Source organism: Pempheris klunzingeri, chromosome 17, assembly GCF_042242105.1.
Source record: "Pempheris klunzingeri isolate RE-2024b chromosome 17, fPemKlu1.hap1, whole genome shotgun sequence".
Taxonomy (NCBI): Eukaryota; Metazoa; Chordata; class Actinopteri; order Acropomatiformes; family Pempheridae; genus Pempheris; species Pempheris klunzingeri.
Window position 1 is genome coordinate 18,508,241 of NC_092028.1, and position 17,326 is coordinate 18,525,566.

Here is a 17,326-nt window from a genome sequence, read left to right on the forward strand (position 1 = left end):
TATATACGTGCATGTGTGTGCACGCAGCGTGTGAACTAAACAGCACAGTGATGTTAATACATGCCTACCCGCATGTTAAGTCACAAGGGAAACAAGTGGGCACGTATACTGGGGCAGCGGGATAATGTGCGAGACGGAGATAATAGCTGAGAGTCTGGGCGGCCGTGTGTGTACGTCTGTGTACACGTGTGCGAGCACACTCCCTGTGAAACCACAACTTCTAAACACAGTTCATGCGGATGTGGGGGCAGGTTATGCCTACAGTTTACACACACACACTTTGTAGGTTTGTGAACTGGATTACACTCAGTTTGAACTCTTTTCCCACTTTGCTCATTCACATAGCCTCTCACAGGAGAAAACTATTGATATGATATGTTGCTAAAACTGGAAGCTCAGCCATCACAGCTGTCCAACCTACTAGCCTAATATAAGTTTGTCCAGCAATGGTGTCATACATTTAGGCCATAATGAAGGCTTAACAGGAGAAAGAGCCTGTCAGAGAGAACTGGGCCAGTTGCAGTTTCAAATGATCCTAACATTTATTCTCAGGTAAGTTATCATGCATTGTCTACTGGATAAAACTGAACGGAGCGGATTTAAACCACCTGGTATCAGTGAGCCAAAATCATGGCCTCTTTTTAAGCTGCTGCTCCACCACCATCAGCCACACAACACATTTTATAACAACAACAAGCTCAAACACAGTGACGTGGTTTTCAGGCTGTATTCCAAGATAAGAGCGTCTCTCTATTGGCCATACAATTTGAATGTCTTGCCATTTTAAAAGACAGAATACTATTTATTTTAATAACGGTTTATTTAGAGCTCAACAACAACATATCCCATGAGTCTTAGCAGCAGACTGGCTGTCAAAGCAACATGGGAGCTGTCCATTTTTAAAATGATTGGTTGTTTAAAGTTTACACTTTAGAATATTTTGCATTAAATACCACTGTTTAGTAGAAGTCATCCAGTTAGTAGGCACAGAAAACTCGGTTAGAATGATAAAAGAAGAAATGGGGCAGGACATTGGCTCTATTAGGCATAACATTTCATAACGTGTCAGCTCTCCAGTCCATGAAACAAAATAAATAAATGTATCTTGTAACCATCCCATAAAAATATCTTCATGACAACTCAAGCCTGACTTGTGTCATGTAGCACAAGCTCGTGTATCGTTCGTGTTGCCTCAACAACATTTTATGGCACAACACAACAGGAACCAGCGCAAGGGTGCCAAAGCGATAGCGAACCATGATTTAACCTGTCAAAAATGTCCCCCGAGAGAAACATGGATTACTGCAGCACAAAAATTCCATTTTGATAACTTGTCTGCTTGTTCTTTTCCTGAGAGCACACGTGATGAATTACAAGCACTTTGATTGATTTGACAAACTCAGGAGAAACCTACAGACACAAAGACAGATTAAGAGCAGGAACAGTCACTCTCATACACATTATGGTGTGTGTGGTGTGTTTCAGGTGGGCGTGGGATCCTCTAAAGGTGTTTTTGTTTCTCCGCTCTTTGATTCTTGGAAGTCTTTGTCACAAAGTGTGAAGTTGACAGCGAGGAAAGCTTTACATGAAAGGGAAACAGATCTCGTTTGAGGGCAAATTAGACCGACAGGGAGATCAACAGGGAGGTGGAGTGATAGGGAAAATCCTTTGAGAATGTGATAATAACAAGTGATACCTCAGTGAAACAGTCAAAGAGCCGCCGTGAACCCATTTAAGCCTGAGCAATAGTGCCGTTTTATCCAAAGCACCTTTGCGCTCGAGTGAAGGCAGGAAGACAAACTGCAGAGTCATGCAGCTACCTGTTAAGGTATGGAGATTCAAGGAGGGGCTGAGTGAAAAACCAAACTGAACTCTTTGACTGTGTGTGTGTGTGTTACTTGATCCAGCCAGTTAGCCCACAGAAACCAGGGTCAATAAAGGTCTCCAAACAGAGAGTGTATTCAAGTCTGGGCACGCACTAGCAAGGGGAAACACTGGTACGGGCATATAGCTATTGTTTAAAAAAAGCACTGCCGTTACTTCCAATTATTACGCTCGAGTTCAGGTCCACACACGCACAGATATTCTAAAATTATTTCTAGAATCAGATCCTACTCTCTTCCACTATAAGAATGATCCAAATACTGCAGATGCTCTTGTGTCATCACGACAGACAATATCAAAAACACACACACCTACAAAATGCAGATTTGCCCAAAAAGGTGGATGCACTGGTTTGATCCCACAGCATGGCACTCTATGTTACTGCATGTCGGCCCAATCAGCGCAGAATATAAAAGCAGCAGTTCATCTCACAGATGTGTCCTGAAGTGTAAGTGTGCGCGCTCATCCGTGTTTGCCCATGTCCATCCCAGCTGTATCTAAGCTCACCTTCAACACATGTCAGCGCCATGAACAAATGAAGGGCAATGCGAAATGCGTGTAGATGGAGAGTGTGGGGGCCACTGGCTTCCCATCATGCAGTGCGTGTCTCAGAAATAGAGCAGTAGAAGGCAGAGACCCCTGGGATGGTGGCACAGAGCTAAGAAAAGAGCTCCTCTGCTCTCATTTAAACAGGGACAGGTGCTGGAGGAGGAGAGAGGTAGGCCAGACTAAAAGGCAGAGACGGGGAACAGCGAGAGGGTGCTGCGTGTATACAGTGTGTGTACTCATGGGTGCAAATTCAAATACAGCTTGTCAGTGTTAACACTTCGGCCGCCACCGCCAACCTCTGCTCTTCACGAGATACATGTCATTTAGCCTTTTAGACAGCATCCCTTTACCGGCAGAAATGTAACGCTTACTGCCCACATCCATGAACCTAGAAAAGACAAATATGCTTCGTCGGTTTTAAGCCTCATTTTCCCTGTGTGAACCTTTTTTGTGTGCTGTGAGGAGTTTTTGTGGGCTACTCTCCCCAGCAGCAACCTAAGCAATCCATTCGTTGACTGCAGCATAATATGACCCGTTTTTTGTTTTTTTTTCTTTAAGGCATGTAATTTCCCTAAAGACGTCTTTGTGCTGAATCACACATGTGTGTTATTAAAAATGTGCCAATTAGCAAGTCTACAGAAGTTAACAAGGGGGAGAAAGATATTTGATTTCCTCCGGCTGGGGAGGCTGAACTGTAAGCACTGCACAGTCCAGTCCAGGTTTTTAAAAACAGACAAATCAGCCAAATGGCCCAAGATGAAGTTTTTTTCCCCTTTTGATTATTAAAGGATGAAGGAAAGCCATACAGCGATTATTAAATACAGGACATCGTGTCTAACAAATAAGGCTACCAGTCGGTTTGTGGTCTGACTTTCATGCTAAGCCTCATAACTTCCAGCAGTGAAACACTAGCCATGTAGGACAGCAGAGTAGAACACACCCAGCCAAGCACAGAGCTGCCCTCAACTCTACTTCACCTGAGGACATTAAAAGCACACGCTGACCATAGTAGGGAGGCCGAAACAGGCCCATTGCCTAACCGGTTTCCTTCAGTACACAGTGCAACCTCTTTGCTATTCTGTCATGTCAGTGCGGGACAAAGTTAGTATATACATGAAACTGGATGTCAGTGTCTGTAAGCATCTGTTCAAATTCAGAATTCACAGAAAGCACAGCAACCCGTGCCGTTCACCTGACCCAATGCACGCCGTGCCGGCCAATCAATGACCTGCGCTATTGTTCTTCTCTTCACTAGCCAAAAAAAAAATGAGGAAACTCGTCAGTCATGCTAAACGGATGATTCGGGAAACAAACTATTTGAGAAGTAACATGAGGAATAATTTTGGATTCAAAGCCATAAATGGGAAAAAGGGATTCAAGACCGTATGAGTGTAAAAGTTAAAGTGTGCTGATTGTTTGGATGTCAGGCACATACGACAAAGACCAAGCAGCTCTAGGAATGATGGCAAACCAAAATACAAGGGATTTCAGGCCAGTTAAAAACTGTGAATTGCCTATTTGGATTTGGTCGTAAATAACAAGCCTCTTAGCCCAGAGGAATATGAACACAATAGAGCAGAGCTGGCCAGTTAAGATTGTTGTCTTTACGTCCAGCAGCACAAACTCCACATTTGCTGCATTTCCCTAGAAGGCTCGGAAAGCCACAAATGTCACCGAGGTAATAAGTGCTCACTCGTTCTCCACGAGTGAGGATAAAAGAAGAGGAGGATGGAAGAAACAGAGGAAGGGAAGAGAAAGAGAGGGAGGGAGGGCAGGTGTGTGTGTTAGTGTGTGTGTGTGTGTGTGTGTGCATGCATGTGTGTGTGTGGGTGGCAAAGTGACAGGCGATGATTAGCCCAACCAGAGGAGGATATGTGGGAGGGAGTGTGTGGGAGTAGTGGGGCTGTTCAGAGAGAGACAGAGAGAGAGATTCTGTCTCTTTAGGCGGAGATATACACAAGTGGATTAAAATAACACGTACTGTATAAACACACACAGATGACAGGAGATTTATGTATAGAAAATACACAACCATGTAAGTATAGCAGGCACGAACACACGCATGCAGATAAAGTACATAGAGCACATTCCTGGGTGAACATACCGTGTCCTGATGGGTGTATTGCATGTTGATTTGTTGATGATAAAAACAGGCCGTTATTTCACAAGGCAATTTTAATCCCTGTTTTAAGCATACTGTTTATGTGTGTGTGTGTGTGTGTGTGTGAAAGATGGGAGGAAAAGAGGGGAGGAGGGAGGAAGAAAGAGATGGAGAGCAGCTGCCGACTCTTAGGTGTGTAGGTGGGACCATTTGCAGCCCGTCTCTTACTGAGCCTCTGAGGAATTAACAGGCTTTAAAGAGATGCAACAAGAGCTCGAACTCATGCACGCATATGAGAGTGTGAGCATGCGCAAACACAGACAGGCCATAGAAAAAAAAACAGTAATGTATCTTTTGAAGACAATCAGCCCAGTAAACTCAATGGCTCTCAAATTACACAAATAACACAATGCCAGCTGATCATACCGCTGATTGATTACAAGTACTATGTGATGCAGTGTTTATGAGGACGCACAGATAGCAAACATGATCTTTTGAAGCCTCAGACATTTAAGCCTGGGTGTGAAGAAAATAGAACAAGCAAGCAACAATTATCTCGACCGATTCTGATGGCCTGAGATACCTGAAAGATAAACACACCTCTCTTCAAGCCGTGATATCCCTTTTAGTGGGGATGTTATTTTAAAAACTTCATTCAATACACAGATTAGGAACAGCTGAAAATAGCTATTGTGACACAGAAGCACAAAATGACTTATTTACTCTGAATATTTAAAGAGAAATTAAACGCTTTGCAGGGCAACAGCTCTTAAGACAAATAAGATTAGTAACAAATGGGAGGGTGAAAGCTTAAATGCCTGAATGAAGTTAAGACTGATATCTTCAAGCCATCCATATTCTCTGTGTTGTCACCCACAGGCTGTGGTTTGTTCAGCTAACCCCTCCAGCACTCTCTTTTCCACTCATCTGTGGATATTTCTGTGCTCTACATGAACCGCCAGCCAAACAGGAAACTCTGAGCTGTGGGTGTCACCCCTGCGCATGGATTAACAGGAGGTCGGGGCACTGGCACCGACGTCAGGGTGGGGACTCCGAAAAAGTCGCGATCAGGTGGCTGGAAAACAAAACAACACCGATCGCTTCCTTGGGAACGACGGGGGCAGGCAGCCGACTGTTGGGTGTAGCCGGTACATTGTGCTGCAGACCGGCAACGAACTACGAGGGCTGATATCTTCAGATCGCAGTCTCTCTTTTTCAGCTGACAGCTCCACAGAGCGATTCAGTCCTCAGACAGATATTGAGACAGAGAAGATGACCAAGAGAGTGAGTCATTTCAAATATCCAGCCCTTTGCAGATCTTCCTCCAGGCAGGCCCTTTGAAAATGGAATCAGTTTTCAGTTCCCTCATACATACTTGTGACAAAAGAGGCAAGTAAGTCGATACCTCCACACACGCATATACAATATATGCACAATATCCAACTATGTGTAATTACAAGGGATGGGGGGCGGGGGGGGGTCGACTCACCTATTAGCACACACAGAAATATAAACACAGTTTCTGACAAGAAGTATTTTTTAAGATATCACAGAATCCATTGCTGTTAGAGCCACAGTTGCGTGTGGTGCAAGCAGAGATTAGATCAGCTGTCAGTCGGATCACGTGCACGCTGCTCTCTTTTCGTGACAAGTTCAGCTCAGGATGTCGGCTCGGAAGAGACCACTACTGTAAGTGAGGCTCAGTTCAACACGGAGACACTGCTGTAAACTTTGGAATCAACGGAAAACCTCACAGAGTCTGCGAGATAGAGAGATAGAAGGGCCGCTTACTGAATAAAACATCCTGAGAGCACTTTCATGTCGGTCCCTGTTGGCTGGGCTGGAGGAAACCCAAACTGGATCTCAGCTTCACTGCAACAAAGGCCCCGTCAAATCAACACCTACTTCTACGTAAATCAAGCAGTCGAAAGCACAATCAGTGCGAAGGGAATCTCTTCAAACAGGAGCTGATTTCCCATGGGCTGGTGACAGCAAATACAGACACTCAGAGACACCCATCACCTAGGAAACTACTCACTATGAGAGGACCAGGTGTTGCCTCTCCAATTGACCCCCATGTCTGTAACCAGAGCACACATAAGCCCACACACACACACACACACACACACATCTAATTGACATGACATGTCATCACATAAGGTGCATCACTTCTGACATCTGCTGCACTGCTACACTTTTCCCAACAGAACCACTACATATGGTGCTGGAAATGCATCGAACTCCAAGCAGTCATATAAAAAGGCATTTCCCAAATCAATCTTCAAAACATGTTACCTTCATCTATACTGCCGTAAATAAATGATGCTCAGCTCCTGCCTCTCTGCGCTGACTGCAATGCATTCATTACATCTATCTATTTCTATCTCTAATGGCATTCCTCTGGAAAAAAAAAAAAAAAAAAGAGGACCATAAATTGAAAATGTTATTTCCTCCAGGACACAATCTAACAAAACTGCTTTAAAACGATTCAGTACAAAAGGAAATTAATTAAAAAAAAAAAAAAAAAAAACCTTGGGCATCATCCCACACATTTCTCTCAAAATGCAACTTCCCCCCTGCCACTTTTACACCGAAAGTAGATGTCAGAGTGTGTGTGTGCGTGTGTGTGTGTGTGTGTGTAGTGTAACCAGTAAGCCAGAGTGACCAGGGCCAACACCAAGAAACAAAAAGAGAGAAAGTGATAAAAACAGAGGATATCAGCGGTGTGTCAGTCACTTACCCAAATCTTTGGACCCTTGGCTCTCACTGGCCAGTTCACCCATTCTGACCAGAGCATCAAAGTAGCCTTTGGCAGCAAATGTCACATCTAGAGACAAAGAAAGGCAAGAGCAAAAAAAAAAAAAAGAAAAGGGATGATTGAGTTAAAAGCTACAGTACAGTGTGTCTCTACACATCTGGAAAATAACAGACCATTACACAGCTTAGTTTTGCGTAAACAAAGTCATCAGCAGTGGAGCCAGTGACGCTGAAACATTTGCACTCTTCTCCTTTCAGATACTCTTTGCTTCTACCTCAGCTGTTCCTGAGATGCTTTTCAAGTAGTCAATCACAGCTTCTCGCCATCAGAAAATGAAGCAACACTGATGTTGCCGCGCAATTACTCAACATCATCTCGCATGCTTGATTGCAGAGGAAATTATTTTCTGAAAGATTATCTGTGCTTAATGGGGAAGCCACACAGACACAAAGTGTTTTCTGTGATGTTTCATTTCTGGCTTGGTGTTATAATGAGAATGAAAGTTGGTTTATTATCACCCCAAGGTGCATATGAGCGTTAATATTTAGAGGGCTTTTTTGGCAGCACACTTGCACTTAACATTCAGTGAAGCCTGAAATAATGTTGCTCGGAACGCAGTTTTTCCAGATAACAACTGGAAACACCTCTTTTGTTTTTTTCCCATGTGATTAACACACACACTCTATTGCTGCATCTATGATAAGTACGGCACGTTGCAGTGAGCTGAGCACACTTCGCGTTCCTGTTGGTGTAAAGTTATAATGTCGGGTGTTCAAGACAATTTTTAGGACATTTTTCATTACTGGCCTCACTACAATTCGATATTCGCCAGCCAATAGCTCTGAGAAAACATTGTTGACCAACCAAAGAAATACTATTGTCACACTGTTGACCACATGCTGTTACCCACCACTGGCCTTCTCCTTCTTCCACTCCATTTTATCTTATTTGTCAATATGTCTGAACACTGGACAGCAGGGTGACACCGTGACTTGGGGCGGCTGTTGGCTGGTGTATGGATTATGGCACACCTGTATAGACAAGGCTTCGACCTGCTGGTGTGTCCCTCTGCATGGTCTCTTTTGGGAGTGCTATACTGTGGCTGACACTGCAGCATTCATTTTCAGGGGAAGGGGGAGGGGGGGGTCACTGAAAGGAATCTTTCCCTCTAGCATTAATGAAAAGTGTAATAATGCAGTGCTTGTATAACCTCACGGGGGTGTGGCTGTTCAGAAATCTGTTAATTCATCAATATACTAGCAAAGTTTAAGGGTCACTAAAAGAAGATATCTCAGGCATGCACAGATATACTGTATGTGCAGATTTGTGCACACACACACACACACACCTGCTCACGCACAAACAAAATGCTTGACCTCTGATCCAGGTCCTGAGCATGCACAAAAACATTCTGTGGGGTTAATCCTAATCAGAAGCCGTATCTCCTCTGATCTCTCACTGACTAAATAAAGATCAAGAGTGCTCCTGATTGCCCGGATCAATAGCCACCTCCGCCCCCATTACTCCAACCGCTGCTGTGCTGGTCAGCAAAGGTCAACAGGGCAGAATCAGCTTCCAGTGATTTCTGCCTGACTGCCATACAGCCTGCCAATCAGCCCATCTCCAGTGAGTAATGGCCTCTGCTTTTGGAGGTGAATTCAACAGCGGCCCAGGTGACAGATGGGCCCTGTGCCTGCAGACAGCTGCCAGGTGAGAGACACATTTACAACAATAGGCTGGCAGGGCCAGGCTAATTCTAGCAGACAGATGCAGCCCTGCGATAGCGGAAGTCTCCGAGGCTGGAAGCCTCGGAGCGGAGCTGCGAGGCTGAGGGACATATGCTAATGCTAATCCCAATTACAGCTGAGTCAAAGACAGAAGATGGCATGCGTTTCCTTCTTCTTCTCTTGCTGGGGGAACACCTGAGAATGGACAGAGAACAGAGCCCCCGGAGCATCGCGGCTGATTTCTCGTCATTATGCCAAACAGACCTCCTGCCTGCCTTGATGTAAAAGTGAACGTGAATATGTGTGTGTGTGTGTGTGTGTGTGTTGCATATGTGTGGTAGCGGGTTGTGCGAGCTGGATGGTGAGAGCTGCAGCAGATTTTAAAAATCATCTCCAAGCAACCGACACTTCCTTCATCACGATGCTGCTGCCGTAGCATGTGTGTGCAGCTGAGGGTGGCTGAGTAGATAAGCTGGATCTATATGGATACTTTACTTCTGTCTAATGAAATGTGTGGTGAGGGGCTCAAAGAGACAGACGGAGAGGATTACCGAATCCCTGATTGCAAGGCAGGCAGACAATCGGTAGAGGAGGGGCTCATCTCAGAGCTACTGATCCATCATTCATCCTGCACTCTAGAGAAGAGGAGGAAGAACCACACATTTCTTAATCAGGACATGACCATTTCCCGTACCTACACCATCCTTATCGTGCTGTCAGGGGACTTGTATAACAAGTTCCAGCCTGTGTTTGGTAGGTTGGGTAACTGAGTCACTCAGTTGTATGCATCTGTTGCTTTTACACTTACCAAACGCTGCGAGATTTAGCGACTGGCTGCTGTGATCAAAAACCTAGAGCATGCCCATATCCAGATCTAGCAGGCCTACCCATGAAGCCCTTTTGGCATCTCTGGTGTTGAATAATTTCAGTGATTGCACCATATGGGTGGAAGTGTGTCCTCCCATCCCCTGCCCCCGCAGATGAGAGCCTCTTTGTCCCTTGGGTCAAGCCAATCCTGCAAAGTGGGTCTTTATTGGCTCAGTGAGTCCCTACCAGTCTGTCTCCTACCTACACCAAGGCCAGGATTAGTTATTGTGTGTGTTAGGGGAAAGAAACACAGGCTTAGGGGGGGGGGATACACCCCACTAAATGCTGGATTAGTTGAACTGAGGGGGTCTGGACTTGTGTTAAAGCTGGGAGGTGTTTTGGGGGAAAGTTTTGGGATATTGTTACTAATTCAGCGGGCAAATAAAAAATCTTAAAAAGGCATGGTGCGACAAACATATACGCCACTTTTTCCTTTGTGAATTTGACTATCCTCACTTCGACATCAGATTAGGGGCCTTTGTGTTTCTCCCGTGCCAGAGGTTGTGCACCACATGATAAGGCCTAAGGATAAATATCGTCCTTTTATAGTACAACAAGAAAGATAGGTAGAAGGATATATACTCTGAGGGAGAAGGAAAGAGACAGGGAGAGTGCTGGTTTGGCCGTGTGCCTAAACCTGCAGCGAGTAGCACAGAGAAAATAAATGAGAAAAAAAAAGGACTTACTGGCAAGGGCCTTCTCATAGTTCTTCCCCATGGCAACGAAGTTCCGTAAGCAGGGGTTGAACTGCTCCATGATGGTCTGAAAGAGAAAACAAGAGATAGATGGGAGGCGGCGGTTTCACTTATCAGCAGAGCAGGGTCAAGGACAGAGAGGAAAGACTTATACCTTTCTCTCTTCATCCTGCCTTCCTCTTTCTGACATACACAAACCTCCTTCGGCTGCTACAAAATCTGGCCGCACAAAACCTGCCACAGACTGAAGTTTTGGACACACTCATTGTTGTCTTGAATGTTAATAAGGGCAGAGATGGGTTCCACCACCCACATCCTGCCCTCTTACAGTGAGAAAGAGTCCAGGTGGGATGTGGTGGTGGAGGCTGAGGGTTGACGGTGATGGCGGATGTCTGACTGTGAGGTGACTGAAATTTGCATTGGCACGGATGCATGTAGTTACCTGAGAGCATTGGATGATGGGCACATGGCTCATTGAACTGATCTGTGTAGATTCTGCAGAACAACATAATATACGAAGCTGATGATTCACCACACAGTTACTGCTGTGGGTAGAGCATACTACCATCCTCATTGTAACTGCATACCTACTTAACCTGCTATAATGAGAAATGTTTCTAATTATAAAAAGATAAGTTTGTATGCCAGAGAAATCAAACATATGTGTGTATATCTTTACATAATGCAAGCATCTTATAACAAGAAATCAATCTCATTTTCATTATAAAAAGAGACCGAGCAGATTAACAAGAGACTGAGCAGATTTCTTTGTCAGAGCAGAAGCAACGTACTGCGTTACTGTAGAGATACAGTATCCTACTTCACTGCAGGCAGAGTTGCTGTGAATGCAGAGAATACACAGTGCCTGACATCTCCCACACCACCATTGTTTCCTCCATTTCTTTTCTACCTCTCGTCTCCTTCCTCCTCCTGCGCTCCTCCAGGGTTTCCTCCAATTAGCCGGTCCCCAGTCAGCTAGTCAGGAACAGCCAGGGGACAGAGAGACAACCACAACACTGCTGCAGCAGCAGTCCCTACACAAGCCATCAATACTGCAGAAGAATAAAACTTAATAATCCACTTCTACCCTGGTTCCTCACTGTGGCAGAATAATATGGCACCAGTGGCAACCTGAAACGACCTCGGCAGCTCATCCTGAAAATCATGCACCTTTTATCCTCAGTCAGACTTCAGAATTTTTGCTTTTGCACACATCTTGCTGTCTGTCTTTTGTTTTTAATGAGAGCCAAGATTTGGATAGAAAGGTATACGTGTGCCTGCCGTGGTGCGTGTCCCGTCAGGAGTCGTAGTTCAAGTGGCTTAAGTGCAGCATAACCCACCTACAGTACAAATACCAATGAGTCAGACGTAAACCTCTGATACTTTCATTACCAACAGTAACTAGTGTACTACTCATCTACATGACTGTGCTTGCTTCTAAAATCAGTCCAGCAAAAATCTGACAGGGTTACTTAAAAAAAAAAGATGTAGCAATTCACCAGTTTTTAATGAAACTGATTAAATTGGTTCACTTATGTTGATCATAAGGTTTATTAATCAGCACAAGAATTGGTGTGTGATGATTTTTCTCATCATAGAGTAATCTGAAAATTATATTCAATTAATTGTTTTGTCTAGAAAATGTGAAAGAATAATGAAACATGTCTTGGAAAGCTTATCTTATCTGACCCATGGTCCAAAACAAATTCAGTTTACTTTAATTCACGACTAAGGAAGACCAAGACTTTTTTGATCTTTTTTGATTTTCTTGATCAACTAATTGATTAATTATTGCAGCTCCATAGTTTGCTGCCTTTTGGAGACATACTAACCTGTGAAAACTGCATATAACATATTACATTGCTTTCAGTTCTGGCCTTGGTCGTCATTTCCAGAAAACGAAAAAAAAAAAAAAAGACAGGTAAGGTGTTTTTCAGGTTCCCATGGCTATTGGCTGGCTGAACTCAGAGGTCACCGTTCTCCCTGCTGAGTCTCTCTGCGGCTGTAAACTGGGTCTAGCCCTCGAGCAAAATGGACTCACAGCTCAGCAGCTCTGGAACAGCGAGATTCTGCAGAGAAACTTCTTTCAAAAACACAACTGTGAAAAAATATTCTCAAAAAAAAGCTTAATAATGTTCTACAGACTCTTGAATGCACAGCATTCATTTTTACTGAGGGCAGTGTGTCAGCTTATTGTTTTACATAAACTTACTCCAAAGATACCGCCAAGAGACGCCAGAATGAGCAATGTAAACTACTCTAACAGCAACTCATGTTTAAACCAGTTCCCTTTATTTACCATAGGGCTCTGGTAGTCTAATACACTGGAAGGATAGGAGCGTAATTGGGGGAGAATCCCAACTTCAAGCTCACATAAAGCTCGGATAAAAAGGTTTCCCCGCTCTCTCTGCCTCTGGGAAGATGAAAGACTAACACATCCCTCAGGACCTCGCCAAGAAATGTTTATTCCTAAATGTTTCTGCACTCTGCCTGATACTGATGTAAAGCGCATCTCATTGATGAGGATCGGGTCACGTGTGTGCAATTTACACACACACAGACACACACACACACACACGCACATTCACGCGTGCGTGCGTACTGATGCACAAACCTACATCAATACAAATGGTTTATAATAAAGAGTGGTGGTGTTTCAAAGTGGTGGGAGGATTGCATAACAAAGCAGAGCCCAGTGCAGCATCATTACAGCACACTCTCCCACTGAAGAGGCCAAAGGTAGCTGACACAGGCCGGGCCGCCTTTCTTACACACACACACACACACACACATATGCACACACATGGTGACCCAATGCCGCTGAGTAAACACAGAGAAATTACATAAAGAATTAGATGATTAGCCACCGGTATAAGTAATATACTGTGTAAGAGACATAAATTACAGTGACAGGCAGCAGAAGAGGAGAAAAAAAAAAAAAACTATGAGGTTGTTTCCTTCTTCATCTCTTCCTATTGTTACTAAATTTGTCATCCCAGTTCTCTTGTACTACATTGTTACCCTAATTGTGGCAGCTAATTGGGAAATGGGGCCAGGAGGCACTTGAAGCTGCGTGACATGAAGAAAGAGAGAGAGAGACTGAGAGAAAGCCACAGCGAGAAAGAGAGAGAGTCCGAGCAGTAACTGAGTGGAAAATTGAGGATGGAATATTCTATGAATTATGAACAAAGGTATGTAATCATGCACACTGTAAATCGCTTCCCATTCAAAAACTCCTCTGTATCATCTTTCAATTAAAGAAATAATAATTTAAAAAAGGAAATGTGTGAAGTGTAATCTTTTCCTTTTTGGCGAAAGAGAGGTTTGTCCATCTTGTGACTGTCTGAACGAGGACTGAATGAATTCATTATCAGCAGTCGGGGCAAAAAAAAAAAAATTAGACAATTAAAAGGAGGGCAGAAAAAAATGTCTCCCACAAAATTAATCATGTCTGTTTGACCACCATTTGCGCTGTGAGGTGAGACAGGAAGAATACAGACAGTTCAGGGGCACACACATTAAGACTGCAGATATGAAAAAACATTATTAAGAGGATTAAAATTATTTCTCCCAGCTCCCTAAGCAAATGGATTTCTCCTCCGTGAGAAAGCAGCAACTGCAACAAGGTCAGTGTATATGAAATAGATTGTTGATTCAAACATTTTCATTCATCTGTGCTCATTCTGTTCTGTCACACACCCCTACACACAAACACAGTAATGATATGCAGAGGGGTTAATTTCAAAGTAACACCAGCTGATTAGAACCAGGGGGAAATCACATGCAATCAGAAGCCAGGATGCCATCATCTGTTCCTTCTCGCCCTCCCCTCCCTGCCTCCTCCTCCTCCTCATCTCTCTCTCTCTCTTCGGCAGCCTGCCACAGACGGGACTGAAAATGCCCAGGATCAGATGAAGCCCCCAATTATTGTGTTTGTGAGGACGGTGGGGACGTGTCATGTGGTGACACGCGGCACAGGAAGCCGAGCCTAATGACGTAATCCAGGTGGAATGTAAAGAAAGGGGATAATGTGCTGATGGACCTCACAGTTGGTCTTTTTCTTTCTTAATGAGGAGCAGTGTGAGTTTATGATGGGTCTCAATCAGCTGGGGGACGGCAAAGACCTTTAGCATAAACTAACCACTGTGCCAGGGGGAAATAGTCCGGCTGCAGTGTAATCTCCCGCCTAGTTGACTCGGCTGATTGATGAGGAACAGCGACGGACCAAGAAGAGACACGTCAGGATCTGCATGTCTCACAGCCTCAGCTAAACACTTTGCTGGAGGGAAACCCTGTGTTGCTGGAGTTACTGCGCAGACGTAGGCTTGAACATGATGTCTAGAGAGAAAACATCATGTTTTACTATCGTTCTGTGATACTTCAGGTTAGCAACGCTTGAGCACACGAATGAGAAACACGGCCTCAAATGGCAGTTCTGAATATCCCTAATATAATGTCTAAAGACGTCTGAACAGTCATTTTGATATTAGTTTCAACTGGTGTGTGTGTGTGTGTGTGTGTGTGTGTGTGTGTGTTTGGAGTGGCACCAGATTTTATTTTTATTTGCCGTCATTGTACTAACAACAGCACACAGACTGACCCAATCAACCTGTCAAAAATACATCATGCTGCCTTCAGGAGCATGTCGCAAATATCAGAATTAGAGAATGTACATGTCGGGACAATATTTGGATTTATTTGGAAAATAAATACATGACAGGGGCAGGTAGGGTTTTCTTTGATTCTTATGTGGTGTTAAATGTCAGATGATTGTAGAAGTTATTCACTGTTCACACAGTATATTGTGATTTTAACGTATTTTTGCATAGTGTAGTATAAACTTACTGTCTATGAAGTACATGTAGGCATTCTGCCAAAGGCCAGTCTGAGTCGAACTTTACTGTTTACTTTGCTTATGTCTATCATCCTGGGTTCTTCTCCCAAGTGAATGAATTTAATATCAAGCTGGGTCACAGCTATGTTTTTTAAACTATTCCTCCTAGTGTCATGATGGAGAATGTCAGACTGCTATACTGGAGAGACAACAGCCGCTTGTGAAAGGCTGCATTCCATCCAAATCTTATTACATTTCACCAGAAGAATGCCAATTTAATTTACAGATCATGCTCGAAGACTCGAGTCTGTGTTTTGAGAGGATGGTGGCAAAAATCTAAGGCAGACTTTAGATTCACAAATTAACAGCTTTTTCATAGGTTGCCAAGGAGACCACACAATAGCAAGGGATGTAGAGTACAAGGAGTCTAAAAATCACTACGGAGCAACTATAGAACCGAGGGGAACACAGCCGACCTCTTACTGCAACACAGACGAAGGACAAGTTAAAATTTTGTGCAGTAAAGTACACACAGCCATCCAAAAAACACACACAGACTGTCACATGACTATTTCAGAGCAAAGTCCAGGTATACACTGGGAGTAGATGCCAGGTTTGTCCTTCTTGCATACCTAAAGCATTACTAATATTGCAGTAGGCACAGCGCGTGCTTTCAGTGGAAGCCAAGGCGAACGTTAAATCCAAGAATACCACGTGAATGTTTGTGTCCTCTCCAAGTTGAGTTGAGGCGAGCAAACTTTTTGACATCATGAGCCGAGAGAAAACTCAGCTCTTGTTTTCTCTCGTTACGGAGGAGCACAAAGTACATTACTGCGTATCAGTCACGTCGAACACAGACAGGGATCCATACTGAAAGGATCAAAGGTGTTCTCCTTAAAACTTCACAGAGTGACAGGCAGCTGTTTGTTTTGTCGATGCAGCAAATACTGACAGTTTCAACACCTGCTCTTATATTACAGATAATGATGTTGCCTTTATCACGCACACACAAACTGAGTAATGTGGGTAATGCTGACATGCCCGTCTGATAGAAAAGATGAGGGGGTGGTGACTCCAAAGGAGCATTCTGGCTCCTGTTGATGCCCTTACGTTTTTCACTCTGAGAACTTTAGACTGTAACCAAACCAAACAGTCAGCATGTTTAATAAATGACAACATTTTTGCGTCTGATCAAAGTCTGTCCACTAAAAGTGATTTTTTTTTTGGCCACTGAGAGGCTTAGATTATTATTCTAAATCTCCGACAACATCATGGAAAAGATCCCTGCAGAGATAGCCGTTGTATCATGCTATTCATATCCACCAGACTCTATTGACAAAAACAGCAATTTTACCTTGCAGAACTCGGCAGTCCCTGGTCTACTGCTGCCTCAATTGTTAGTTTGTATTTGTTATTGTAAGTTACGCAAATATTGTTTTGGAATCAAACTAACCCTTCAAAACACCAAAGTCACAAAATGGCAAAAAAAATAAGCTAGCTGACTGAGACAGCAGAAGACCAGCAACTCCTGTGTAAAATTACTGTTTTTGTAAGTGGAGTCTGGTGGCTTTGAACTGAGAGATTTATGGGCTATTTCAGGTCAAACAGAAAAGGATTTTACAGCTCTGTCTCCGTAGGGATGTTCCTGTAATGCTGTTAGACACTTACAATGAGAATATGAGCCTGTCAGTGGCAAAAACAAGCACTTTTAGAGCTTGTACTTTGATCAGGCACAATTGCCCCAAAGGAGTACGTTGCAGTCATTGTAGCTCGTTCACCACCCAATCTACTGGGGGAGTTTCAAACATTTTGTATCTCCCAGTCATTTTAAACACAAAAAATACCAAGATAAGGCCCAGGTTTAGAAATACCAAAGTTATCCTTTAAATAATGATTAATTCCTTCTGTAGT

General features: G+C 43.7%; 1 protein-coding gene across 4 annotated transcripts in view; it reads right to left on the minus strand.

The window, feature by feature from the left end:
- Window positions 1–17,326, minus strand: part of LOC139216361 (BAR/IMD domain-containing adapter protein 2-like) — a 46,127-nt gene that overhangs the window by 22,192 nt on the left and 6,609 nt on the right. For all 4 annotated transcript variants that reach the window (XM_070847455.1, XM_070847456.1, XM_070847454.1 and 1 more), the window contains exons 2-3: window positions 10,573–10,648; window positions 7,275–7,361 (exon numbers count right to left, since the gene is read on the minus strand). In XM_070847455.1, coding sequence (XP_070703556.1) covers window positions 7,275–7,361; window positions 10,573–10,648 — 163 coding nt within the window. The remainder of the gene's footprint in view (window positions 1–7,274; window positions 7,362–10,572; window positions 10,649–17,326) is intronic.